Source organism: Ranitomeya variabilis, chromosome 5 (assembly GCF_051348905.1).
Source record: "Ranitomeya variabilis isolate aRanVar5 chromosome 5, aRanVar5.hap1, whole genome shotgun sequence".
Classification (NCBI taxonomy): Eukaryota; Metazoa; Chordata; class Amphibia; order Anura; family Dendrobatidae; genus Ranitomeya; species Ranitomeya variabilis.
The window spans coordinates 192,316,577-192,334,223 of NC_135236.1; the positions used below are offsets into that span (position 1 = coordinate 192,316,577).

The following is a 17,647-nucleotide window of genomic DNA, read 5'->3' on the forward strand; positions in this document are numbered from 1 at the left end:
AGTCTTCATGTATCGTTTGGCCCACTGGAGCCGTTTCTGCTTGTGTGCAGTGGATAGAGGTGGTCGACAGGATGGCTTACGCACAGCTGCAAACCTCTGAAGGACCCTGCATCTTGTTGTTCTGGGGATGTTGGAGACACCAGCAGCTTCAAAAACTTGTCTGCTGCTATGACAAGGCATTTTTGCAGCTGCTCTTTTAACCTTACGCAATTGCCTGTTGGAAAGAGTCCTCAATTTTTCCTTATCAGCACGCACACGTGTCTGCTGGGAGTCAGCTACATACTTCTTGATTGTGCGATGATCACGATGAAGTGTCTTGGCAATGTTGATTGTAGTCATGCCTTGACCTAAATACTCCACAATTTGTTGCTTCTCAGCAGCCGACACATCCTTTTTCTTTCCCATTTTGGCAAAAAATGTAGGCTGCTTAATAATGTGGAACAGCCTTCTTAAGTAGTCTTGCCTTTATTTGGACACACCTGCCAAACTAATTTGCACAGGTATCTGCAATTGCTTTCAGTGATATAAAGATCCCTGACACACATCACCATCAATGAGTTTAAATGACAAACAAAAAAATTCTAACCTTATCACTCCTAAACTCTATGTGCATAATAATTTGGAACACAGTGTACAATTGAAACCTATATTCCATTAGTGTTTGATCATAATCCTTCGTTTTTCTTTCTTTCTCCTTCCAAGACCACAGAGTTCCATGATGTTCATATGTAACCACTCTATCCAAAAGCCATCGGGACCCACATAAAGGCTCTGCATAGATAGCCCAACCTAATAAGGCAGTAACAGCCAGATAGGATATCCTTTAGCTACAAATCTTTTTTCCAGAACTTTTGATTCAAGAAGAAAATCTTGCTCACTACTACAATTCTTACGTATTCTCCAATACTGCCCATATGGAATGTTTTTAATCCAACTGGGGAGGTGTCCACTGTCGAACCCAAGGTAGCTGTTCACATCGACCTGTTTAAAATGCGTGGCTGTTGACAACTTCCCAGAGGCATCCAGCCAGATGGACAAGTCCAGGAATTAAATAGCTCCATCGGCAACGTTAGAAGTAAATGACAGCCCCAAAGAATTGGAATTCAAATGAGCCACGAACCCAATAGCCTCCTCCCTAGTGCCTCTCCAAATAAAAAACAGATCACCGATGAAGCGGCGATATAAAATGATATGGGTTAGAGCCAGGGCGGACTGCGCAATGTGGATGGTTTCGAAGAGCCCCATATTTTCTGTTTTTTGTTACACTCCGGAGAAAGAGAAATAGATACACCAAAGGTATTAGTAAGATGCTGCAAGATTGTATCCCAAACCTCCCATATTTTTGGACAGTCAAAGAGACAATGAAAAATATCAGCTAGAGAATGTAAGCATTTAGGGCAGGGAAAATCACCTGAGGGGGACATTTTAGACTTAACCTCTGGGGAGATATATGCTCTATGGAATATGAGAGTCATGGTTGTGTAGCTATCATATGGTAACATAGAGTTAATACTGTGGCTTTCAAGAGGTCTTTTACCTGACAGTCAGTTAGCTGAGATACCTATCTCCCCGGGTCCGGTGAAGAGTCTGACCACTGTATGGAAGGTTTCAGTGACTTGTATATAAAACTGAAAGAGTAATTCCCCGTGTGGGGTTTAATGGAAATTAAGTTTAGAGGGTGCACTCTAACGTTATCCTGTATATCCTGCAGTACCGAGCCTGCATAATATCTCACTTGAGTTATAGTAAAGTTATTTCCCACCAGGATTGGGTATCTAAAGACAGTGTCTTCCAAATTAAGAGGACATTGATTGTCCGCCAACATGTCACAGACCAGTCTACATCCTTTATTCCCAAGCACATAATAGATGGGAGGTGGCCTGCCCTGTAGAAAGGAGGGATTGCCTTGGAAGGGAAGAAACACCAAAATATGGGGGTTAAGTCCACTATATTGTCTAGCATGGTGCCATCCCAAGATTACTGACCACAGTAGGGGGTTATGCCTAACCTCACCCTTTAATTCCACCTGGACTGTCCCTTCGGCCACTGATCCTCTCAGTCCCAGGGCTTCCCAGTTCAGATCCGCAGTGCACCCGAGATCAATTAGCTTTCAAGCATGTGGCTCCACATCCATCTTCCTCTCTACAGAACGAGTTGAGGTACTCTCCATAGCATGAGCCTTTCATAAGGCTTCATACTGCCCAGGATGATCTTTACTCCTCGTGCTGTCAGCCCACTGTACTTTAAACTTGACCTCGTCACACTACTCAATGAACTCTAACTTTATGTCGATCCAGGAAGCACAATTCTGTCCTTATGAAAAAGCCTTCCCTCTCTGGAATGGTCCCAACACTTAACTATATCTGTCCCTGCAGCTTGTTGCTGGGCAGATTTTCCTTACAAACACTATGCACCCTATAAGAGTATGCACTAAGCACATTACACTTACAATGCCTATCACATTCTATCATATGTACTTAATCTATATCTTACTCTGTGCAGTTCGATGCTGTACACTACCAGCACTATCATATTGAAGAGAACCAAAGGAAGCTTTTTTCTTATAAAATTAATAAACTTTTATTTATAACAATACTAACAATTTAAAAATACCTAAAAATACAAGCACATGACACCAGCGAGACGGGGGGGCCCACTCACGCAGTCATAGATTCCAATTTGCGCTGGCACAAGCATCTTCTTAGTCAGTGCAGGGCCAGGCACATCGGGGTTAAGGACACAGCCAGCGTGACATTGTGGGCGGAGAGAGCACGTTCTCCTGCTCTGCTCTCCTGCCGCTAGCTGCGTGCAGTGCTGAACTTATCAGGCACAGGCAGATTTCGGAGGAGCTCCTACCGGTGCCTGAGTGAGTGCCATGCTATCGCTGAATATTCTGACAGTCTGGGTGACCTGGGGCGGCCATGGGCTGGGCGGCTGCAGCTGACATATATATATACTACAGCAGCCGCCCAGCCCAGGCCCCCAGCACAGCCTGTATAGATACAGTGTATATAATATATATACAGGACAGGTGCTGGGGGCCAGGGCTGGGCGGCTGTTGAAGTGTATACACTGCACAGTACCACTCCTCCTGTATATATACACCACAAAGTACCTCTCCCCTGTATATATACACTGCACAGTACCGCTCCTCCTGTCCTGTATATATACACTGCACAGTACCACTCCCCTGTATATATACACTACACAGTACCTCTCCCCTGTATATATACACCGCACAGTACCTCTCCCCTGTATATATACACCGCACAGTACCACTCCCCTGTATATACACCGCACAGTACTACTCCCCTGTATATACACTGCACAGTACCTCTCCTGTTGTGGATTCTGTTTGCGGGCTCCCTCTGGTGGTTACTGCTGGTACTGGGTGACTTTGGTGGGTTGCGGCCTTTGGTTTCCATCTGTCCATCAGAGGCTGGGTGTTTCCTATTTTACCTGGCCTCTCTGTCATTTCCCTTGCCGGCTATCAATGTGTTCAGATGTGCTCTGTTTGGTTCCTGCCTACCTGCTCCCAGATCTTTCAGGATAAGCTAAGTGCTGATTTTCAGTTGTTTGGTTTTTTGTCCAGCTTGCTTAGAATGTCTCTTTGTTAGCTGGTTGCTCTAGTGGACTGAGGTTCTCCCCATGTGCCATGAGTTGGCACATGGGTTCTTGTAATCTCAGGATGGTTTTTTTTGATTAGGGTTTTTTGCTGACCGCTCAGTCCCCTTTTGTGTCATTCTGCTTTCTAGTTTTCAGCGGGCCTCTATTTGCTAAAGCTATATACATCATCTCTATGTGTGTGCCTTCCTCTCATTTCACCGTCAATACATGTGGGGGGCAACTATATCTTTGGGGTTAATTCCTCTGGAGGCAAGTGAGGTCTTTGTTTTCTCTGCAGTACTAGTTAGCTCTTAGGCTGGTGCGTGGCATCTAGAACCAACGTAGGCACGCTCCCTGGCTATCTCTAGTTGCGTTTGTCAGGCGTAGGGCAGCGGTCAGCCCAGGTTCCATCACCCTAGAGCTCGTCCGATATTTATTATACTTTGCTCATCCTGTGCTATCCCTAGCCATTGGGAATTCATGATAGTATAGCCGGCCCACAAAGTGTTAATTGTTTGGGCTGAAGCAGGAGAAAAAGAAGTGTTCAAGGAAAATTTTTTTTTTTTTTTTTTTCCTTCAGAGTTTGGCTGCCTAGCCCTTAATTGCTGTCTAGCTGCTTCTTACCTCCTCTTAACCCTTAAATGGCTCTGATCTTAGCTGTTTATCATGGATGTCCAGAGTTTGGCTTCCAGCCTGAGTAATCTCGCGGCAAAGGTTCAAAACATACAGGATTTCGTTGTTCACACTCCCATGTCTGAACCTAGAATTCCTATTCCAGAGTTTTTTTCTGGAGATAGATCTACCTTCCTGAATTTCAGGAACAATTGTAAATTGTTTCTCTCTTTGAAATCTCGCTCCTCTGGAGACCCTGCTCAACAGGTCAAGATTGTTATATCGTTCCTACGGGGCGACCCTCAGAATTGGGCATTTGCATTGGCACCAGGGGATCCTGCATTGCTCAGTGTGGATGCGTTTTTTCTGGCATTGGGATTGCTCTATGAGGAACCTAACCTAGAGATTCAGGCTGAAAAGGCTTTATTAGCCCTCTCTCAGGGGCATGATGAAGCGGAAATATATTGTCAGAAATTTCGGAAATGGTCGGTGCTTACTCAGTGGAATGAGTGCGCCCTGGCTGCAAACTTCAGAAATGGTCTTTCTGAGGCCATTAAGGATATTATGGTGGGGTTCCCTGCGCCTACAGGTCTGAATGAGTCTATGGCTATGGCCATTCAGATTGATTGGCGTTTACGGGAGCGCAAACCCGTGCACCAGTTGGCGGTGTCTTCTGAACAGGCACCTGACACTATGCAATGTGATAGAATTCAGTCCAGAAGTGAACGGCAAAATTATAGGCGGAAAAATGGTTTGTGTTTTTATTGTGGTGATTCAGCTCATGTTATATCAGCATGCTCTAAACGCACAAAAAGGGTTGATAAATCTTTTGCCATTGATACTCTGCAGTCTAAGTTCATTTTGTCTGTGACTCTGATTTTTTCACTGTCTTCCATTTCCGTTGATGCCTATGTGGATTCAGGCGCTGCCCTGAGTCTTATGGATTGGTCATTTGCTAAACGCTGCGGTTTTAGTCTAGAGCCTCTGGAAGTTCCTATTCCTCTGAAAGGAATTGATTCTACACCATTGGCTATGAATAAACCGCAGTATTGGACACAAGTGACCATGCGCATGACTCCCGTTCATCAGGAGGTGATTCGCTTCCTTGTACTGTATAATTTACATGATGTACTAGTGCTTGGTCTGCCATGGTTACAAACTCATAATCCTGTCCTGGACTGGAAAACAATGTCTGTGCTAAGCTGGGGATGTCACGGGGTTCATGATGATGCACCTCCGATTTCTATAGCTTCATCTACTCCTTCGGAGATCCCTGCGTTTTTGTCGGATTATAGGGATGTTTTTGAGGAGCCTAAGCTCAATTCGCTCCCTCCCCATAGAGAGTGTGACTGTGCTATAGAATTGATTCCTGGCAGTAAGTTCCCTAAGGGTCGTTTATTTAATCTGTCACTGCCAGAGCATACTGCTATGCGGAATTATATTAAGGAGTCCTTGGAAAAGGGACATATTCGTCCATCTTCGTCCCCTCTGGGAGCAGGTTTTTTTTTCGTGGCAAAAAAAGATGGTTCCCTGAGGCCTTGTATAGATTATCGCCTTCTGAATAAGATTACAGTCAAATACCAGTATCCATTGCCATTATTTACTGATTTGTTTGCTCGCATTAAGGGGGCTAGGTGGTTCACTAAAATAGATCTTCGTGGTGCGTATAATCTGGTGCGGATAAAACAGGGTGATGAGTGGAAAACCGCATTTAATACGCCTGAGGGCCATTTTGAGTATTTGGTAATGCCTTTTGGACTCTCCAATGCTCCGTCAGTCTTTCAGTCCTTTATGCACAATATTTTCCGTGAATATCTGGATAAGTTTATGATTGTGTATTTGGATGATATTTTGGTGTTTTCTGATGACTGGGAGTCTCATGTTCTACAGGTCAGGAAGGTGTTTCAAGTTTTGCGGGCCAATTCTCTGTTTGTGAAGGGCTCAAAGTGTCTCTTCGGAGTCCAGAAGATTTCTTTTTTGGGGTACATTTTTTCTCCTTCTACTATTGAGATGGATCCCGTTAAGGTTCAGGCTATTTGTGACTGGACACAACCTACATCTGTTAAGAGCCTTCAGAAGTTCTTGGGGTTTGCTAATTTTTATCGTCGGTTCATTGCTAATTTTTCCAGTATTGTTAAACCTTTGACTGATTTGACTAAAAAGGGTGCTGATGTTGCTGATTGGTCTCCTGCGGCCGTGGAGGCCTTTCGGGAACTTAAGCGCCGGTTTTCTTCTGCTCCTGTGTTGTGTCAACCAGATGTTTCACTTCCTTTCCAGGTGGAGGTTGATGCTTCCGAGATTGGAGCGGGGGCGGTTTTGTCACAGAGAAGTTCTAATGGCTCGGTGATGAAGCCATGTGCTTTCTTCTCTAGAAAATTCTCGCCCGCCGAGCGCAATTATGATGTGGGTAATCGGGAGCTTTTGGCCATGAAGTGGGCATTTGAGGAGTGGCGTCATTGGCTTGAGGGTGCTAAACATCGCGTGGTGGTCTTGACTGATCACAAGAATCTCACTTACCTTGAGTCTGCCAGGCGTTTGAATCCTAGACAGGCTCGTTGGTCGTTATTTTTTTCTCGTTTCAATTTCGTGGTTTCATACCTGCCAGGTTCAAAGAATGTGAAGGCAGATGCTCTTTCCAGGAGTTTTGTGCCTGACTCTCCTGGAGACACTGGGCCTGCTGGTATCCTTAGGGATGGGGTAATATTGTCCGCCGTATCCCCAGACTTGCAACGCGCATTGCAGGAGTTTCAGGTGGATAAACCGGATCGATGTCCACCAGAAAGACTGTTTGTTCCGGATGATTGGACCAGTAGAGTCATCTCCGAGGTCCATTCTTCTGTGTTGGCTGGTCATCCTGGAATATTTGGTACAAGAGACTTGGTGGCCAGGTCTTTTTGGTGGCCTTCCTTGTCTAGGGATGTGCGTACCTTTGTGCAGTCTTGTGAAGTGTGTGCTCGAGCTAAGCCTTGCTGTTCACGGGCTAGTGGGTTGTTGTTATCCTTGCCCATCCCGAAGAGGCCTTGGACGCACATTTCCATGGATTTTATTTCTGATCTCCCGGTTTCACAGAAAATGTCCGTTATCTGGGTTGTGTGTGACCGCTTTTCTAAGATGGTTCATTTGGTGCCCTTGCCTAAGTTGCCCTCCTCCTCTGAGTTGGTTCCTTTGTTTTTTCAGAACGTGGTTCGTTTGCATGGGATTCCGGAGAATATCGTTTCTGACAGGGGATCCCAGTTTGTGTCTAGATTTTGGCGGACGTTTTGTGCCAAGATGGGCATTGATTTGTCTTTCTCGTCTGCATTCCATCCTCAGACGAATGGCCAGACGGAGCGAACTAATCAGACCTTGGAAACTTATTTGAGGTGTTTTGTTTCTGCTGATCAGGATGACTGGGTTGCTTTTTTGCCACTGGCCGAATTTGCTCTTAATAATCGGGCTAGTTCGGCCACGTTGGTCTCTCCTTTTTTTTGTAATTCGGGGTTTCATCCTCGTTTTTCCTCTGGTCAGGTGGAGTCTTCGGATTGTCCTGGAGTGGACGTGGTGGTGGACAGGCTACATCACATTTGGAATCAGGTGGTGGACAATTTGAAGTTATCTCAGGAGAAGACTCAGCAGTTTGCTAATCGCCGTCGCCGCGTGGGTCCCCGACTTCTTGTTGGGGACTTGGTGTGGTTGTCTTCTCGTTTTGTCCCTATGAAGGTCTCTTCTCCTAAGTTCAAGCCTCGGTTCATCGGTCCTTATAGGATCTCGGAGATTCTTAACCCTGTATCTTTCCGTTTGGATCTCCCAGCATCGTTTGCTATTCATAATGTGTTCCATCGGTCGTTGTTGCGGAGGTATGAGGTGCCTGTTGTTCCTTCGGTCGAGCCTCCGGCTCCGGTGCTGGTGGAGGGAGAATTGGAGTATGTTGTTGAAAAGATCTTGGATTCTCGTGTTTCCAGACGCAAACTCCAGTATTTGGTTAAGTGGAAGGGTTATGGTCAGGAGGACAATTCCTGGGTGGTCGCCTCCGATGTTCATGCGACTGATTTGGTCCGCGCCTTCCATAGAGCTCACCCTGATCGCCCTGGGGGTTCTCGTGAGGGTTCGGTGACCCCTCCTCAAGGGGGGGGTACTGTTGTGGATTCTGTTTGCGGGCTCCCTCTGGTGGTTACTGCTGGTACTGGGTGACTTTGGTGGGTTGCGGCCTTTGGTTTCCATCTGTCCATCAGAGGCTGGGTGTTTCCTATTTTACCTGGCCTCTCTGTCATTTCCCTTGCCGGCTATCAATGTGTTCAGATGTGCTCTGTTTGGTTCCTGCCTACCTGCTCCCAGATCTTTCAGGATAAGCTAAGTGCTGATTTTCAGTTGTTTGGTTTTTTGTCCAGCTTGCTTAGAATGTCTCTTTGTTAGCTGGTTGCTCTAGTGGACTGAGGTTCTCCCCATGTGCCATGAGTTGGCACATGGGTTCTTGTAATCTCAGGATGGTTTTTTTTTATTAGGGTTTTTTGCTGACCGCTCAGTCCCCTTTTGTGTCATTCTGCTTTCTAGTTTTCAGCGGGCCTCTATTTGCTAAAGCTATATACATCATCTCTATGTGTGTGCCTTCCTCTCATTTCACCGTCAATACATGTGGGGGGCAACTATATCTTTGGGGTTAATTCCTCTGGAGGCAAGTGAGGTCTTTGTTTTCTCTGCAGTACTAGTTAGCTCTTAGGCTGGTGCGTGGCGTCTAGAACCAACGTAGGCACGCTCCCTGGCTATCTCTAGTTGCGTTTGTCAGGCGTAGGGCAGCGGTCAGCCCAGGTTCCATCACCCTAGAGCTCGTCCGATATTTATTATACTTTGCTCATCCTGTGCTATCCCTAGCCATTGGGGATTCATGACACTCTCCCCTGTATATATACACTGCACAGTACCACTCCTCCTGTATATATACACTGCACAGTACCTCTCTCCTGTATATATACACTGCACAGTACCACTCCTCCTGTCCTGTATATATACACTGCACAGTACCTCTCCCCTGTATATATACACCTCACAGTACCTCTCCCCTGTATATATACACCGCGCAGTACCTCTCCCCTGTATATATACACTGCACAGTACCACTCCCCTCTATATATACACTGCACAGTACCTCTCTCCTGTATATATACACTGTACAGTACCACTCCTCCTGTATATATACACTGTACAGTACCTCTCTCCTGTACACTCACTGGCCACTTTATTAGGTACACCTGTCCAACTTCTTGTTAACACTTAATTTCTAATCAGCCAATCACATGGCGGCAACTCAGTGCATTTAGGCATGTAGACATGGTCAAGACAATCTCCTGCAGTTCAAACCGAGCATCAGTATGGGGAAGAAAGGTGATTTGAGTGCCTTTGAACGTGGCATGGTTGTTGGTGCCAGAAGGGCTGGTCTGAGTATTTCAGAAACTGCTGATCTACTGGGATTTTCACGCACAACCATCTCTAGGGTTTACAGAGAATGGCCCGAAAAAGAAAAAAAATCCAGTGAGCGGCAGTTCTGTGGGCGGAAATGCCTTGTTGATGCCAGAGGTCAGAGGAGAATGGGCAGACTGGTTCGAGCTGATAGAAAGGCAACAGTGACTCAAATCGCCACCCGTTACAACCAAGGTAGGCCTAAGAGCATCTCTGAATGCACAGTGCGTCGAACTTTGAGGCAGATGGGCTACAGCAGCAGAAGACCACACCGGGTACCACTCCTTTCAGCTAAGAACAGGAAACTGAGGCTACAATTTGCACAAGCTCATCGAAATTGGACAGTAGAAGATTGGAAAAACGTTGCTTGGTCTGATGAGTCTCGATTTCTGCTGCGACATTCGGATGGTAGGGTCAGAATTTGGCGTAAACAACATGAAAGCATGGATCCATCCTGCCTTGTATGGAGCATCTTTGGGATGTGCAGCCGACAAATCTGCGGCAACTGTGTGATGCCATCATGTCAATATGGACCAAAATCTCTGAGGAATGCTTCCAGCACCTTGTTGAATCTATGCCACGAAGAATTGAGGCAGTTCTGAAGGCAAAAGGGGTCCAACCCGTTACTAGCATGGTGTACCTAATAAAGTGGCCGGTGAGTGTATATATACACTGCACAGTACCTCTCCCCTGTATATATACACTGCACAGTACCACTCCTCCTGTATATATACACTGCACAGTACCTCTCTCCTGTATATATACACTGCACAGTACCACTCCTCCTGTCCTGTATATATACACTGCACTGTACCTCTCCCCTGTATATATACACCTCACAGTACCTCTCCCCTGTATACTGTATATACACCGCACAGTACCTCTCCCCTGTATATATACACTGCACAGTACCACTCCCCTCTATATATACACTGCACAGTACCTCTCTCCTGTATATATACACTGTACAGTACCGCTCCTCCTGTATATATACACTGCACAGTACCGCTCCTCCTGTATATATACACTGCACAGTACCCCTCCTCCTGTATATATACACTGTACAGTACCACTCCTGTATATATACACTGTACAGTACCACTCCTCCTGTCCTGTATATATACACTGCAGAATTTACAATAGCTACCACTCATGTAAGAAGTGAAATCTGGCATTGTACTATACCTATACTTCTCTGCTGTATCTGGGCATCATGAATTGTGGTATGTGTTAAAGGACGGGGGGGGGCCCACTGAGACTCTTTCGCCCGGGGCCCTCAAAAACCTGGAGCCGGCCCTGCATGACACAGTAATGAAAGTGCAGAAAACACAAAAGTGCAAAAAAGACACCAGAAAAATAATGAGGCACCCTGCATGAACTATTCATATCCTATATAAGCGTAGTTCAATTGTACATATGGTGCAGACATATTGCTCACCTACATGCCAATCAGGAGGGGAAGTATCCCTATATGAAAGTCACCTGCTCTATGGCATTAGTCAGTATCACAGTAAGTAATGGTATAGTTTAAGGCCATAATGGTAGTAAATATAGGAGCCCTGTGATAGAAACAACTAACAACTATAATTATTTCACAGCATTAAAAGACCTCCACTTGTTCTCACGCAAGTTGATTTTAAAAAAACTGCACAGTAAAGGAGGGAATGATTTGGAGGGTTGGAGTGCTGCAGAGAGAGACACCATACGGATACTGGAAGAACTCCTCGAGCAACAGACCCAGGATGTTGAAGGTGGGTTCCCTAAAAATATTTTTCCCAGATCAGCGAGCTTCCCCCCTTGTCACTCTGTCCGGCGGTGGAAGTTTTTACCAAGTTGGTGACAAATGAACTGAATACTTTGTCCAGCTACCGCTGGCATGACAATTTAACTCAAATACAAAGGGAGAGTATTCGCCAATTACAATCTATGGACGATGTTGTGTTTAAAGCAGCTGACAAGGGGGGGAACATCGTGGTCTGGCCAACTGCCAAATATGAATGTGAGGTGTTCCGGCAGTTGCGTGATAATGAAGTGTATATTAAAATAGGATACAATCCGGTGGTGTCCTCTGCACGGCTCCAAAAAATCCTGATGAAGGCTTTTGATGTGGGGATAATTAATAAGAAAATCTTAGATGGACTAACAGTGCAGTTTCCCAAAATACCCACGTTTTACCTGCTTCCCAAGATACACAAGGACGCCGTCAACCCACCGGGACGTCTGATCGTGTCAGGGATAGGTGGTCTGTGTGACCCCATATGCAAGTTCATTGATCATTACCTGAAGGCAATCGTGGAAACATTGCCCTCTTATGTAAAAGACATGACGGACGTTCTTACTAGGGTTGATGGTGTCTTTGTGGATAGGGATACCATCCTGGTAACGGCAGACGTTGAAACGTTATATACTTGCATTAATCATGAGGATGGTATTCGAGCGGTCCGCTTCTTCCTCAAGGCCTCCAACCTGGACGGCCCTCTTTGTGAACTCATCCTGGAACTGCTGCACTTCGTCCTCACGCATATTTTATTTACTTTTAAAGACCAATTTTACCAACAGAGGCGTGGCGCGGCCATGGGTGCGGCCTGTGGCCCCGCGTACGCCAACCTTTTCCTGGGTTACTGGGAGAGGTTGGTGTTTGGTGATGCGGGGGTGGGGGCCGCCGACCATGTGCTATGTTGGCTACGCTATATCGATGACATTTTGATTTTTTGGCGGGGGACGGTGCGGCAGTTGGATGAGTTCATGGTTGGACTGAATTATAATAATCTTAATATTAGATTAACATATAGACATGATACAGCTAAAATTTATTTTTTAGACATCAGTCTGGAGGTGGACTCATCCTCCATCATCCAGACTGATGTCTTTCGTAAAGAAACATCAGTAAACTCTCTTATACATGCCATGACAGCGCATAGTCAGTCCACAGTGAGGGCCGTCCCGGTTGGACAGTTCTTGAGGATGCGGCGGATCTGCTCGACTGACCAAAAATTTGAAATCCAGGCCTCTGATTTGAAAAGAAGATTCGAACAGCGGGGCTATAGCCAGAGATGTATTAAATACGGCTATAATAAAGCTAAGTCAGTGTCCCGCAACTCACTGTTGTACCAGAAGAAAAATAAAAATAAGAAAGATGATCATATACACTTTATTTCGGTTTTTAACCATGAGTGGGACAACATGCGGAGTGTTTTGGCAAAGTATTGGCCTGTCCTGAGTGCTGAGCCCTCCCTGAGACCCTTCCTGACTGACAGACCTCTGATGACCCCTCGGCGATCTAAAAACTTGGGTGGCTTGTTAGTCAAAAGTCATTATGTAGCACCCAGTAAAAACTTTTTTGGTAACACACAACCTAGAAAAGGTTTTTTTAAATGTGGTCATTGTCTGGCATGTACTAATGCCCATCAAACGTCAACATTTGATTCGGTTGATCAAAAACGTTTTCAGATAAGAGAGTATATTTCTTGCAGCACTAAAAATGTAATATACCACGCGACATGTAGCTGCCCCCTCATATATGTAGGACTAACGTCCAGGGAACTGAGGGTACGCATTAGGGAACATGTGCGGGACATTAGTGCTGCTGAATCAGTAGAGGACATCTCAACCCTTAAAACAATCCCAAAACATTTTCGTATGGCACATAACTGTAACCCTAGGGATTTTACGGTTAGGGGCATAGATGTAGTACATGTTGGCATCAGAGGTGGAAATGTAAAAAAATTGTTAGCACAACGCGAACTTAAATGGATAGTGACCCTTGGAACCATGAAACCTGCGGGTTTAAATGAATCCCTGAATTTTGCCCCATATTTGTGAGTCATCTTTCTATATATACTGTACCTACTTATACCCCTCTTTTCATCCTGTATTTTAATTTGTGTTTGGTGTTTGGTTTTAATACTCCCCTTTTGTCTTATATGATATAGGCCTCTTCTATATACCAGGAATATAGCCTGAATTTGGGATCCTCATTATGAGAAACAGACAAAATGCTGATAAAGAGTTGAATTGGATTACTGACTGGATGCCTTTGACATATATACAGAACTCAGCAGATTGTGGATTCCTTTGTTGAGGAAATAGCCTTTATCATCATACCTATTTGTTTATTTGTTTATTTTTGGACTTTTTCATTTAGCTAACACAGAGTACAGACACCCCTGCTGTGGTGCGCATGCGCGGTCCTTCTCTCTGCGGCCGCCCATTCTCGTCCGGCGGCGTCCTGTGGTGGGTGCAATCGGGACCAGCTGGTGCCTGCTTGTGCTCAGTGCGGGATATGTCCGGGCGGGGGTGGGAGGACCGGGACCGCGGCGCGCGCATGCGCCATATAGACACAGCATAGGGGTAAGCGGTACCATGTGACGATCACATGGTGTGTTGTCATAGTTACTTAAAGGTCCTGTAAGCCACTCAGCCTAACACTTCCCCCTTGAGAAAGCGAGGCTCACAGCGGCGAAACGCGAGTCGGGGTGCGTGCTGAGACCCACCCTGCACTAGGTGAGACATGTTCTCTTTATGTTTCTATCACAGGGCTCCTATATTTACTACCATTATGGCCTTAAACTATACCATTACTTACTGTGATACTGACTAATGCCATAGAACAGGTGACTTTCATATAGGGATACTTCCCCTCCTGATTGGCATGTAGGTGAGCAATATGTCTGCACCATACGTACAATTGAACTACGCTTATATGGGATATGAATAGTTCATGCAGGGTGCCTCATTATTTTTCTGGTGTCTTTTTTTGCACGTTTGTGTTTTCTGCACTTTCATTACTGTGTCATGTGCTTGTATTTTTAGGTATTTTTAAATTGTTAGTATTGTTATAAATAAAAGTTTATTAATTTTATAAGAAAAAAGCTTCCTTTGGTTCTCTTCAATATGATATGGCAGATTTAAGGAGGTAGATAGGATTGTCTTGTGACGAATGGCAGTCACAAATATGAATCTGGAAATTGTGTTATTACTACCAGCACTATGTACACTACCTTTACACTATGCATATTACCATATTGTAGTCTATATCACAATACAAAATAAAAACCACAGGACATAGTTTACACTTCACATGACACAGGATATGTAAAAGACCCATGACATTATTGACATGATGTGATTGGTGTCTTCAGGGGCAGGAACATGACAGTATAGTCCACCACCCTTACAATATTACCTTTATGCTATTACTAGACTCACCCTTTTCTACTTTTACCTCCACCTTATCTAATTGAGTGCTCTACCATATTTAAACACACAGAGAAAAACTAGATTAAATGAAAAATGCAGTATGCCTTTTTCTTGCATTGACTATAATAGGGAACAAACATGTCACGTTCATAGGGACGGTGGGCGCCTACTTGATCCCTCAAATTAGGGGACGCCCTAGTCTATCCCTGTCTCCCCGATTACCCCAGAGGATAGAGATACCGCGGTCATGTACCTTGCTGTGCTCATATCTTAAACTTTATCTGTTCCCTCCCTCACCCAGGGGTGAGGCTGAAGTGTATGGGATTACTCTAACCAGACAGACAAGTGTCGACAGATAGGGATGAAAGAAAACTACAATCATAAAAATATACCCACAAAACAACAGAGTGGAACACAGGGGAGGGATAGGTATGTGAAACCAAATAAGAGAGGATGAGGATAAGCATGCAAACCAGTTCCAAGCAGAAATCTCCTGAACAGCTCTTCAACTGCCTACTCCAAACACTGAATTTACCTCCAACATCTATCTAGGAAATAGGAATAGAACTATCACTGGCATTTCCCAAGTGCCAGTGATGAGCATATATACCAGAGGAGAGTGGCTAACTCAGAACAGCTGAGACAATTCAGGATGGAGAGCTCCAGGAGATCAACTGAACTGATTAACCCTTGCAATGACACAGCAAGGAAAAAAAACTGCACTGTTTAATAGGATGGTGAAGCAGTTTTAGTCAGTGCAGGATTTTGTTTGACCAGACACTATGATCTTCTGGTTCCTTTCTGCCACAGTATCCCCATGACAAAACGTATGTAATGCTTCTCCCCCTTTAAAAAAAAAAATATTGTGTAGCACCATGATGCTCTATATAAACATTTAAAGGATTATTTTGTAAAACTGCCACCTTACCCTCCCCCTTAGCTACATCTCTGATGGGTTCACTTTACTTACATTTGTTAGGTCCTCATGTAATGCATTGAGGGTGTAAATCAATAATTCCTGAGCATCCTGTTGAGCGCGCTTCCCAAAAGGGGGATGGACTTTATACATTACAGCCAAGAAATCTTCTGGTGACACATACTGGTCTTTCCCAAACCACATGTTTGCCATTAGGTTAGCAAATGCATTCACCATTTCTTTTTTCTCTCTGTGAAAGAGCCATAAATATAGAGTAGTCAGAAATATACTATGAAATGTTTTGTTTTGTGTAGAGAGACTTTTAGATATTGACTAATTCACATGTCATATAAGGCCAGTCTCACATGTCCAGATATTTCCGGTACTGGAAGAAACGGTCCCGGAGCTATCCGTGTTTCCATGTGTGCAAGTAGGCCATCCGTGTGTCATCCGTATGCTATCCATGTGTCCATGTTTATCGTCCGTGTGCTGTCCGTGTATTGAAACAATTTGTTTCAATTTTAACCCTATGACTTTAAAAAAAAACACACGGGACAGCACACAGACAGCACACGGACGGCATCGTTGTGCGGTACGTGTTTACACGCACCAATTGACTTTAATGGGTCCCTGTGATCCGTGCGCTCCCACGAACACTGACATGTCTCCGTGTTTTTCAAACGGACACACGGTCCGTGAAAACACGCTGACATCTGCAGAGACACATTTATTTTAATGTGTCTACGTGAGTCAGTGTCTCCGGTACGTGAGGAAACTGTCACTACACGTACTGGAGCCACTGACGTGTGAAACCGGCCTTATAGCTCAACGGTTAGGTTCACATGACCGATGTCTCCACATATGTGAAAAATTCATGAATTTTTCTGATCAGATTTTGGCATCAGTTTTTCTCATATGTCAAGAGAACAAAAAAGTTTCTCCACTTTCTCTTTTCTGACAGTCCATGAAAATTGGACATTCGAGTGCAGTCTGACTTTTTTTCACAGACCCATAGAATTACACTGCCAATTTTTGGGTCCGGAAAAAAAAAATTGGACGTGCACAGCCTCATGGAATATCATAGTTATGAGTGCTTTCTGTGAAAACTACAGAAAGAACTTGTACAAGAAAATTGGTCTTGTGCACGAGCCCTCATCCTGAGACTAGCTTTATCCACCTGCAATATGGGTGCGTTTTACACCTGGTACTCCTCACCCGATTATGGGTCTCATCACTAAAACTGACAGCTCCAGAAGATTGGGAGTGGTGGTGTTGTTTTTTCTGGTCATTACATTAGTGGACAGGATGGGACTTGCAGTACTGGTGCACAAATCAGCCATATTAATCTGTTGTGAAAACTACCTCATGCCTTTCACACTAGCATATTTGTCATCCATAATTCATTTATTTTATATTGATTGAAATAAGGTGCTAATGTAAACCAATAGGGATATTCACATGGACTTTTTTATGTTCCTTTTTCAAAAACACAGCATAGCTATTTTATGGATAGAATAAACCTTAAAGTCTATAGAGAGTGCTTAAAATAAAGACACATTAGTATTTCAGTAGTATTCTATCAGTATTTGCATCATTATTTGCATGTATTGCTATTGTTTTCTATTGGGCAAAAATAGGAAAAAATAGCAATGAATTAAAATACAGCTGCAAAACTGATGGAATACTGATGCATCCTGTTTCATTATACCACTGTATTCTACATCCATATTGATGATGTGTACAATACGCTTATGGAAAGGGGCCTAGTTCACACAATGCAGAATAGTGCGGTGCTCTTTACTGTGCTTTATTTCTGTAATACGTTTGATGTACAGTGCCTTGTGAAAGAATTTGGCTCCCTGGAACTTTCCAACCTTTTCC

At 44.4% G+C, this 17,647-nt stretch overlaps 1 protein-coding gene and 1 long non-coding RNA gene across 3 annotated transcripts in view; one reads left to right on the forward strand and one right to left on the reverse strand.

Moving 5' to 3' along the window:
- The window catches only part of USP50 (ubiquitin specific peptidase 50), a 78,550-nt gene that overhangs the window by 54,526 nt on the left and 6,377 nt on the right, over positions 1-17,647 (reverse strand). For both annotated transcript variants that reach the window (XM_077263673.1, XM_077263674.1), the window contains exon 3: positions 15,821-16,016. In XM_077263673.1, the coding sequence (XP_077119788.1) occupies positions 15,821-16,016 (196 nt within the window). The remainder of the gene's footprint in view (positions 1-15,820; positions 16,017-17,647) is intronic.
- On the forward strand, positions 769-14,135 carry LOC143775490 (uncharacterized). The gene is made up of 3 exons (XR_013215657.1): positions 769-963; positions 11,250-11,402; positions 13,584-14,135. It is a non-coding gene; the product is annotated as an uncharacterized LOC143775490 (long non-coding RNA).